Source organism: Hyperolius riggenbachi, chromosome 3, assembly GCF_040937935.1.
Source record: "Hyperolius riggenbachi isolate aHypRig1 chromosome 3, aHypRig1.pri, whole genome shotgun sequence".
Taxonomy (NCBI): Eukaryota; Metazoa; Chordata; class Amphibia; order Anura; family Hyperoliidae; genus Hyperolius; species Hyperolius riggenbachi.
This window is the reverse complement of record NC_090648.1, coordinates 108903294-108914251: the sequence shown is the minus strand read 5'-3', so window position 1 is coordinate 108914251 and position 10958 is coordinate 108903294. Positions and strand designations below refer to the sequence as shown.

At 44.9% G+C, this 10958-nt stretch overlaps 1 protein-coding gene across 3 annotated transcripts in view; it reads right to left on the bottom strand.

Annotated features, from left to right (window-relative positions):
- Positions 1 to 6252: 6252 nt before the first annotated feature.
- UBE2D4 (ubiquitin conjugating enzyme E2 D4) overlaps positions 6253 to 10958 on the bottom strand; it is a 31233-nt gene continuing 26527 nt past the window's right edge. For 2 of the 3 annotated variants that reach the window (XM_068274750.1, XM_068274749.1), the window contains one exon: positions 6253 to 9005. In XM_068274750.1, coding sequence (XP_068130851.1) covers positions 8960 to 9005 — 46 coding nt within the window. In that variant the 3' untranslated portion in view covers positions 6253 to 8959. The remainder of the gene's footprint in view (positions 9006 to 10958) is intronic. The other variant, XM_068274751.1, reaches the window with a different exon arrangement.

Sequence of the window (10958 nt, the reverse complement as noted above, 5' to 3'; positions counted from 1 at the left end):
TAGCAGTTGCCTGGCTATCCTGCTGACCCTCTGCCTCTAATACTTACAGGCATAGTCTCCAAACAAGCGTGCAGATCAGGTGCCCTGACTGAAGTCTGACTAGACTATGCTTGTTTCAGGTGTGTGGTTCAGACACTACAGATGCCAGAAAGATCAGCAGGATGCCAGACAACTGTTATTGTTTAAAAGGAAATAAATATGGCAGCCTTCATATGCCTCTCATTACAGGTTCCTTTGAAGTAAATTGTACTTGTATATTTCTGGTCTGAAGCATGATTATCTACATACCTTCACTTTGTAACCGTGACATCCCTTTCCTCACATACATACTCATTTTCCTGCCTGTAGACCTGGTGCCAGTGTGCAGACAGGAGGTGGTAACAGCTCAGAAATGGAGCATCACAGAGACAAAAGAAAAGTTTGTAGCCAATTCTGCTTTAGGAGAAGATACAAATACCTTTACTTTGACTCGGAATTCAGATTTCTCAGCTATTCCCACTGGCACCAAAACTAGAGGCAGGAAGTGGTAATATCTAACGCATGGGACATCACACAAACAAAGTAAAGGTATGAAGCTAATCACACTTCAGAGGAAAGCATATAAATACCTTTTATTAAAACAAACAAAAACAAAACAAAAAAAACATTCTAACTTCAGATACACTTTAAAGTCTGACACTTCTCATGCTGTAAGGTAAAGTATAAACTCAGCGTACCATATCAAGTTTGTCCGTCACACCTTAAATTTGACCTTTCCTAACCTACTCTGCACCTATGCTTGATGGCAGTCTAATTCCATTCCAATTTACATTTTCTCACACTTGGCCATGCTGCTAGAACAGGTTTCACTAAAGGCCATATTCACAGTGGGAAGTGCATTGCTTTCCCTGTAAAAAACAGGAAGGAATTGGCAAAGCTGCATTACATTATGTGAATATTGCATCAATGAAAAGCATGCTCCACGGTATGCAGTAACGCACTGGGTTGGGATACTGTAGTCCTTTGGATCACATTACAGCGGATGCAATCTGAATGTCACATAGACTTACTATTAGGCTTGGAAACCAATAGGAATCGTTGCAGTGCTGGGTGCAGCGATTCCTAGTGCCATTGCACTCGCGATTTCCCCAAGCTTAGAAGAAATAACTGTACAGTGCTTCCAATTAGAGATTTGTGTGTTTATTTTGTTTTAAAACAAAAACTTTATTATACTTAGCAGGTGTCAGACTTGTCTGTAGCCCTGGCACCTACAGGATGAGGTCATAGGTGCTTCTCTATTACCAATCAGAGAAGCGCCAGTGACTTTTTCCTTCAGAGGGTGGAGCGATTACCCCTAATCGCAACCGCACTAGTGGGTTCCCTACCACTCACTTTCATTGGCAAAGCGTTTTTGGGACTCGTCTGCAATTGTCGGCAACCCCAAAACACTGCCAAAAACGCACTAGTGGGTTCCAGCCCTTACAGTGCGACTGTATTAAACTGCTTCTGTTAGATCGCAACGCCTCACTGTGAGCTTAGCCAAACTGTTGGAGTATTTCCATAGAATTTATACAAATGACTGTTGAAGACATTACACCACAACAACTATCAAAGTTCTTATCGGTATTACAAATCAAACTGCACATAAGGAGCTTAAAAACTAAAGTTGCTTGATATGCAAAATCCTGTTCAGCAGGAACCACAACTATGTTTCAGCAGCTCTGGATGTTCACATGGGCTAATCAGATTTTGGAACTGCTGATTAACATATTAAGCAGCTGCCGGGTAATTATCAGTTCAGGAACCTGATTAGCACCTGCAAATTTCCAGGGCTTGTTGAATGGGAATTTGTCAAATTTTAAGGTGCGTACACACTCACTATAAAAGGAAACGACGGGTCCACCAGACCCTCCTGCTGGGTTGTCTTTAGCCGACAGTATGCGTGTCGGACCCTCCTGCTGGGCGGTCTTTAGCAGACAGTATGCACATGTGCACGTGCTGTTGGCGGACCGATGAGGCAGTTTCTGAACGATACACTGAGCGAATCGTTCAGAAACAGCCTTATCAGTCTGCCGACAGCGCGTACACACATGCATACTGTCGGCTAAAGACCACCCAGCAGGATGGTCCGGCAGACCCGTCGTTTCCTTTTATAGTGCATATGTACGCACCTTTAGCTTCTAGTGCCTAATCATTTGCAGAAATGGAAGTCATGACTGTGTCAGCCTCTTCCGCTATGTTCCTCTAACCCAGGACCTATGACCGCTTCCTGGCTTTGTAAGGATTAGGTCGCATTCACGGTGCATTTCAATACGACGTTAAAGTAGTAACGTGACTAGGTTAAGAGGTAACGCACTGCAAGCAGCGAGTTACCACAATGCAACGTTTTTTAACGCGACTTTAACGTCACACTGTGAACGGCAGATAGGATTAGCATTGCAGTGCGGTAAGCCTGGTTATAAGCCTTTATAACGCGCGACCATAACGTCCCACTGTGAATGCGACCTTAAAGGAAGCCTGCAGTGAGAGGGAGGGATACCTAGGCAGCCATCTGTTTTTTGTTTTACAAAAATGCAAATTACTGAAGCTCCCCCAAAAAATGAGTATAGCCCACATGTACACCCCCAATGCAGAACATGGCACACAGAACTGCAGAGAGGATATCGATATCTTATCGGTCTAGCAGTCATGGCTCTACTCCATCATCCCTCCATTCAATGCCTAGACCTTCTATTCCTCCAAGTCATGCCTCAGTGATCACATGACTGCATACGATCATGTGTCAAGTACAGATATGGTGGGAGGAAACCAGCAAAAGGTGGCCTGGTATACAATCGGCACAGAGAAACTCTGCAGGAGTGATTAACTGCCCAGGGAAAAAGCCTTTGACTTATCTTTTAATACCTGGAATAACCCATTGACTAGCTAGTTACTTTTCCATGATGTAGCCCTCCTGGTCTAGAGACAAATGATGTAGCAGCCATAGTGGTCAGGTGACCAGGCAACAATACCAGATGCCTGGCAGTCCTGATCCTGTGTCTAATATGTTTAGCCATAGCAACATCTGATCTGCATGCTTGTTCAGGGTCTGACAAAAAAATCTGCCACATGCTTGTGTCACGTCTGTGATTCAGATACTACTGCAGCCAAAGATATCAGGACAGCCAGGCAACTAGTATTGTTTAAAATGAATTAAATATGGCAGCCTCAATATACCTCTCACTTAAGGTGTCCTTTAAAGAGTTCTTCTTACCTAAAGAAAGGTAAGTGCTAAGGAAGGGCGAGAATAAGAAACTTTCACAGTCATTGAGCCCAAACTGGTCAGAAATTTGACTTTACCCTGGAGGACATTTTTACCACATGAGATCCAGCGCTCGCTAGAGAACAGGCTGAACCATTATTAATACTGGTTGACCGCACAAAATGGCCGTTCCAGTGACAGATAAGCAAAATGCTCTCATTAGCGATATAACACAAGCACTGTCTGCTTTTAATTAACAGATTTGTCATGTTCATTAACAGAATTGACTGATTTCTGACCCCGACGTTCAGAAATCCGGCTACCATCCGCTAGTAATATAAATTCAGTGCAGCACATTCACCAGCGTTGTATACAAATACTCAGCATCATTGCACAGTGCAAGTCTAGAGTGGATACTCAGTAGCTAGGATACAATGTAAAAGGAAGATTGTACAGACAATGCTGTGACTACACAAGGCGTCATTTGTTACATATATTGATCACCTTATAATTCACTTGTGCACATAGGGGGAACAGCACAGAGACCTATGATCCTACTCTGAGGCGCGTAACATTGCAGAGCTGCTCCACACATCTGGGAAGTGGGAAGGATTTTCTTGTCCCAGAATTCAGAGCGTGAGGTAGGCTGGGACGAAGGTAAATTCACAGTGCTGAAAAACATTCTTCTGCCTCAAGCATTGGGAACTCATGCTCTTCAAGGGTGTTTCCACTGTAACAATAAAATGTGACTGGGTGCTGGTGGAGGAATCGCCCACTTCCTTATGTCTTAGCTAATAAAATGCATGTGCTCAGTCAGCATAAACAACTGAAAGCAGGAAATCGCCAAGCGACTGCACATATCCTTTTTGTACATCAGGACTTCTCCTGGACCTCCCAGTGATTCCAAAATGACAGATGTGCGCTATAAGCAGAAGCCAACTGTCACAGTGCAACTGTCATTATACAGGTCAGGACACACAACTTGTATTGTGGTGCACTGGGATCCACACTAAGCCATCCTGTGCCCTCGCAGTCACTCATGGTTCCTCCGGTGTCCCGCTGCCAGCTGGTTTCCTTTTTGCCAACTGGAAGTCGACTGGCTGCCATGCGTACCTTTTTACGCATTCCCGCTGGCGCAGAAAGCTATCGCGGACATTAACAAGTACATTTTTACACGTTACAGGTGCAATGCATACATTTTTTACGCATTGCACCCGTAATGTGTAAAAATGTACTTGTTAATATCCGCGATAGTCTTCTGAACCAGCGGAAATGCGTAAAAAGGTATGCATGGCGGCTGGCCGACTTCCAGTCGGCAAAAAAGAAACCAGCTGGCAGCGGGGGACCGGAGGAGCCATGAGGGACTGCGAGGGCACAGGATGGCTGCAGGGGGCTGGTAAATGCCCCAGGTAAGTGAAACTCGTGTTTTTGTTTAGTTAAGGTTCCCTTTAAAGTAAACATTTTAAAGTGGACCTGAACTCAGAACTTCCTCTCTGCTCTAAAAGATAAGCATCAGCATAACATTTAAAGAAAACAATTTCTTTGTTACAGCAGATACAAATCCTGCAATACATCTGCAGTCTGTTTAACTTCCTGCTTTCATGGAAGTAGACACAGGGTTAACATCCTGTGTTTACAAATGAGCTGCTCTGCGAGGCAGCCACCTGACACAGCTGTGAGATCAAATTACAATTGCGATTAGGCACAGATGAGGGGGGAATAAGACAGGCTAAACTCTCTAAATACACACAGAGTGCATTTTTCTGATGTTTTCTTTCCGTCCTGTGCAAGAGTTCAGGTCCACATTTAATTCTTATGCCGAGAATTGCTCGTTTTCCACACTGGATTCTGCAGGCGATTCTCTTATCTTCCACTCATTTTTGTTATTTTTTTCCCATTGTCCTCCATGCAGAATCGAGTGCGGAAACGAATGGGCGCGAGATCGGACAAGTCGGAAATTATCGAGACATCTAAATGGCTCCGAATCGAGCCGTGTATTCCCAGCATTAAAGGAAACCTAAATTGAAAGTAACAAGCTCAGTTTAATATACTCGGGGCTGGAAGAAGCCTCAGGTATATTAAACCGGGCACATTACTTTCACTTTAGGTTTTCTTTAAGCATTTCAAATGTTAGTGTACTTATTTTAAAGTGTGCTTAGAATAATTTCCTGCTTGCTTTATTTTACCCCAATTTTAAAATCGTCACGTCCCTTCTGCCTTGCATGGTTTATTACTTACCGGTATATAAAACTGCTCTCACAGTTTCCATATTTATAAATCGTCTCTCTACACTCATCATCCATCTACTACAGGACTGATAACATCCACAAGCAATCAGAGTGAGTACAGGCAGACTGACTCCTGATGGTTCTTTGTTAAAAGTGAACACAATGGGAGAGTCATGCTTGTATTTCAGCATGGGGTAAAATCAGCAATATACGAATACAACATTATTGATCAGGGCCTTATTCTAAGCACACTTAAAGAGGAACTGTAACATGAAAAGATCCCCTGGGGGGTACTCACCTCGGGTGAGGGAAGCCTCCGGATCCTAATGAGGCTTCCCACGCCGTCCTCCATCCGTCAGGGGTCTCGCTGCAGCCCTCCGTGGAGTCCGGGCAGTGGTGACGTCAATATTTACCTTCCTGGCTCCTGCGCAGGCGCTCTGACGGCTGTCGGCTCCGAACTACACGGAAATACCCGATCGCCGTCAGATCTGCTCTACTGCGCAGGCGCAAGTTTCCTGCGCCTGCGCAGTAGAGCGGACCCGAATGAGATCGGGTATTTCCGTGTAGTTCGGAACGGAAAGCCGCCACAGCGCCCCCGCTGGAGCCAGCAAAGGTAAATATTGAACTGACAGTCGGCACAGTCGCCGGCTGTTCGGAGGGCTGCGGTGAGACCCCCGTGGGACAGAGGACGGCGTGGGAAGCCTCATTAAGATCCGGAGGCTTCCCCCACCCGAGGTGAGTACCCCCCAGGGGATCTTTTTAATGTTACAGAGTCTCTTTAAAGAGAACCAGAGATGAAGCACCCTCTTGTATTTTACCTTATAAATCAGTGGGAACATGACAGTAAACACCTAATCTGCTCTTTGTTTCATTGTTCTCTGTTTAATCTGACTGTTATCTCTGATAAACATCCCCGACTGAGCACTCAGTCTAGCTTTGCTATGGAAAGATTATAGCTGAGTCTGTCTTCTCTGGTGTCTTTTCAAGCCCAAGCCTGCCCCTTGTGGCTCTGCTATAATTATTCCCTGCAAAGCCAGACTGAATGCTCAGTCCGGAATTCTTATCACAGCTGATAACAGACACTTTTAGCAGTGAGGATGAAACAGAGAGCATGGTAAATGTTTTCTCTAATGTTCTTACTGATCTATATGGTAAAATACACAAGGGTGTTTCCTCTCTGGTTCCCTTTAAATCCTGCACTGATGCACTCTCCACATGATGGGGCAGAAAAAATGAAATCCACAGAACCTGCTCACAGCAATAGAAAGCTTACCAGTACCTTTCATATTGAAAAAAAAATGTTTTATGCTTCTAATGGAGCTCCATAAAGCAATAATGCAGAATAAATAACGGTCTACGACAGTGGCTGAAGGGAAATTGCTAGCAGCATAGCTTTCTCTGCACACTTTAGCTTGCTGCATCTGTTCACACACAAAGCAGCGTGTCACAGTCTACACAGAATAGATGACTTGTGCAGACTATGCTACACTGCAGTCTCCTCCTCCTCTAGAGAGGGAGGTAGACCAGTAGCAGTAAGCAGATAGAAGTATGCTTTAGATAATTTCCCATCAGCCAGAACAGTAGGTAATTATTCAGTTATCAGTTATCACATGAGGGGGCTCTATCAAAACAGGAAATACGTTTTTTTCCCTTCAACTTTCAAAGTTCAACTCGGCTTGTTGGCTACCATGGCTTTGATTAGAAAGTCTTAGTTCCACCAAGATTACACCGCCTAACTAGGCACGAGACATGAAATCAGTGAAGTGAGAAGTCCACACCTGATGAGCATGAGGAGAGATCTCCTTTCTGGAAAATGTGTGCACTGTTTTCTGTAACAATTTACCTAATAGATTAGGTAAAGATACATGCCATGCAAGGGGTACAGTTGATATAAGGAACTGAGGTGATGTCACTTTTGAGTACCACTAGACATAAAAGATGGTCGAATCAAGCCACCAGCATCCAGATGGAAATAATCGGTTTTAGGAACTTACCCATTAAAGGGTGCAGACATTAACACAATTTTGAAACAGCCATTTTGTATGATATAACACAACGGTCATAAAAACGCAGGTTATTCATTCAGTGACGTCATAAAGGCACATATTGTCTTTTTTTGCCTCAGTGACGTCATAAGCTCCTTAGAAAGTACACAGTCTACCCAACCAACTACAGATTTATGGCCTTCTGCAAAGCTGTCTCTTGACACAGATGCAAGTCATCCCTTGACAAGTGACCATTCTGCATTTGAAATCCACCCCCCCCCCCCCCCCCCAATGGACTTTCTAGTGCTTCAGGTTTGTAATATGAGGTACCAGAGACCGGAAGTCATGTTGACAACAATGAAGGAGGGTTGTCTTGCACCTATTTCAAGAGTGAACTAATCTGGAAGTAACCTAAAGCTGTAGTTAAATGTGGCGACTTTAATAAAAGGAATACTGGTTCAGCTTGCAGAATGAATGTCTCCATACGTTGTATGCAATTCCACCACCAGTTTGGCCTTCAGGATTCTGCTCCAACAGAAAGTGAGGGGTGTGCAATGTACGGTACTAGACCTAGTGCTCAATGTGGGAAGAGGACTTGCTTGGTTTCCAAGAATCGGGTTATCCTCTGAAGCACAGAATGATATGAGTTAGTATCATGGTAAAAATGACACAGATGGGTGTTAATGACACTATCTGATGCAACAGAACGGGACTGGGGTCTGTCATGTCTAAGAGATGCCTGGATGATACGTTGTATCACCATCATTGAAAAATACACACCCCAAATGTACCATTATCGATGTGATAAGCAAACGGCTGTCACACATAATTAAAAGCAGACTTGGATTCCAGCTCTCCCCATTCATCAGACATTCTGGGAGTGCAGCTATTGCAAACAGTGCTGCAACCCTGTGCGTCCAGAATTGCACACTGTTCCATAGAGATCTCTGTGCGTCTTCTCCATGCAGGTAACAGATACAGGATGAAAGTGACTACTTCATGATGAGTCAAAGGCCTGGAGACATAAGCAGCTCCTGATCTCCCTCCTAATTCCATGAAGGCTTCTCTTGTTCCAGCAACAGCAGCTGTCAGCCATGCTTTTCTGGACTGGGCAAGGGGAGGGGCTGCAAGAGGAGGGAGGAGGATCCCATGATCTATGTCCTGAGTTATTTTAAGAAGGGGTAAGGTGATAGGAGCATCTCAAAAGCAGATCCCAGAGCAGGGAAGTCTCAGTGCAAGGGGAGAGGGGTTCATCCCACGGGAGTTAGAACGGGCAGGAGGGCTTTATAACAGCAGCAAATTTCAGAGCGAGAATGGGCGAATCTCTTCCTCAGCCAGGCCGCAGGGAACTGTATGTGAAGGGAAGAGGGGGAGGGAGGGCATCCTTGGAGTCGCTTGGTTATTTTTGGTTGGTCGGTGTTGTATAAAAACATTGCGGGCATGTTGGCACAAGAAGATAAACAAGAGAAGTGGGAGGGTCTTTACCCTCTCCAGTCTGTCAGTCTGGCTGTGCTATTTAGAGTGCGTTACATTGCATATTTCTGTGTCCATTCTCGTGCTAGTCTGTTATACCTGCAGAAGTAGAAAGACAAATCCTGTGTGATACAGTTCAGTAAGAAGTCACAAAACACAATAACCAACAGGACAGAAGCAGTGGTGTAGCTACAGAGCAATGAGCCACGGTACACATTATTTTTAGGTTTACATAGAGGGACAGGGCAGTTTGTTAAAGGACAACTGAAGTGATATAATAAAACTAGACACTTACCTCAACAGTAGGAAGCTTTTGGATAGCCCAGAGGGGTCCCTGAACAGGTTATTTAGGCACAGGGATCGTCAGGCATATAAAACTTCAAATTATTGGTAATCAGAAACCCAGACGGCGAGTTGGGCACCTGATGCGGATAGTAGCCAATCGGCTATGACATAGGTAAATAGTGATTGCAGACGATCCTATTTTTGTAGACAACCAGCTACAAATAGAAGTCGTTTGAGTTCCAGGATTAGAGTTTGGTATAACAAAGAGGAGGTTAGTGTTAAAGGGAATCTGTAACATAAAAAAAAACCTTCTGGGGGATACTTTCCTCGGGAGGAGGAAGCCTCAGGAACCCAATGTAGCCAGGGAGATCCAGCGCTGGCTTCAGAGACTTCCCCTGACAAGCACGGCAATATTTACCTAACGTGATCAAGCACAGACGCAGTAGCGGATTTCCGATGGGCTCAGACGGAAATAGCTGAGCCCGATCAGGTCCGCTATTTCCGCCTGAGCCCGAATGGAAGGCCGCTACTGTGCCTGCGCTGGATCGTGATAGGTAAATATTTACCTTGCCGCTCTTCCAGGGGTCCCAGTGCTGGATTGCTGGGTCAGGAGGGAGAAAAGCCTCAATAGGACCCAGAGGCTTCCCCCCTCCTGAGGCAAGTACCCCCAGAGAGGTCATTTTATGGTACAGATTTCCTTTTTAAGGGGGGGGGTGAGCGGTAGTGTTAGGAATTGGGGGGTGGAGGAAGGTAGGGTTCATATGAGAATCGAGGCAGGGTCAGTCTGTAGTAAAAAAAAAAAAATCACTAAGTGCCCAACGGTGGTAGCACTATACATACACTCCCTGAACCCCCACCCCCCTCCTTTACACTGAGCCCTTTGTTCCGACACTGAGACCCTATGTACATATTAGACAAGTGGCCACGCTCCCGTCTATGCAGGAGTGCATCCGTACTGGGCATGCTCAAGTACTGTCAGCACATGCCCAGTAGAATAAAGCTAGTTGTGCATGTCTATATTTTCCATGCACGAGTGGCTCTGTTCTAATGAACATGCCCAGACCACACTCGTACATGCGCAATCCAGTTGTTGTGGTACAAGGAAACAGAACACAGCCCCAAAAAAGAATGTCCTGAGAGCAGCGGTGGGCTCAAGTGTGATCTGGGAAGCCTCTGGACCACCCAGAGGCTTCCCACTACCTCAGTAATACAAAAATACGCCTTTGTCCTGGTCACAGGTTTGCTTTAATGGTTACCACTATTCAACGTACGAGCTAAGGTGATCATTATCACTGTTGCACCTATGAAGAACTAATCAAGGGTTATATGGCCCACAATCTCTGCATTCCACACTGCTATTATGTACAAAAGATCAACACTAATTATAAAGGATTAGAAGTATTAATATTCAAGTGGAAAAAAAAGATTAGCGGAAGAGTAGTTGCATGGAGTTTGCATATTCTCTTTGGAAGAGGGACGCTATTTGCATGCGGGTAGTGTTGCTGTTCAAGCTGGAAGGAGGATGCATTAGTCACATGAAGCACAATGTGGAACACAGCTTCACGACTCCCCGCAAGGAATGGTACTTAAGTGCTTTGGACGGCATTATCTGGGTTTCCGAATAAGGAAGCCCCTGATTCCAACTATAGGCCTGTTTTCGTAGCAGCATCACAAATATATGTGACGTTTCCCTTCTTGAATGGACTGCATTCTATTTATATGCCTCCGAAGAAGCGGATTCTAGCCGTAAGACACGCAGCAGGCAAT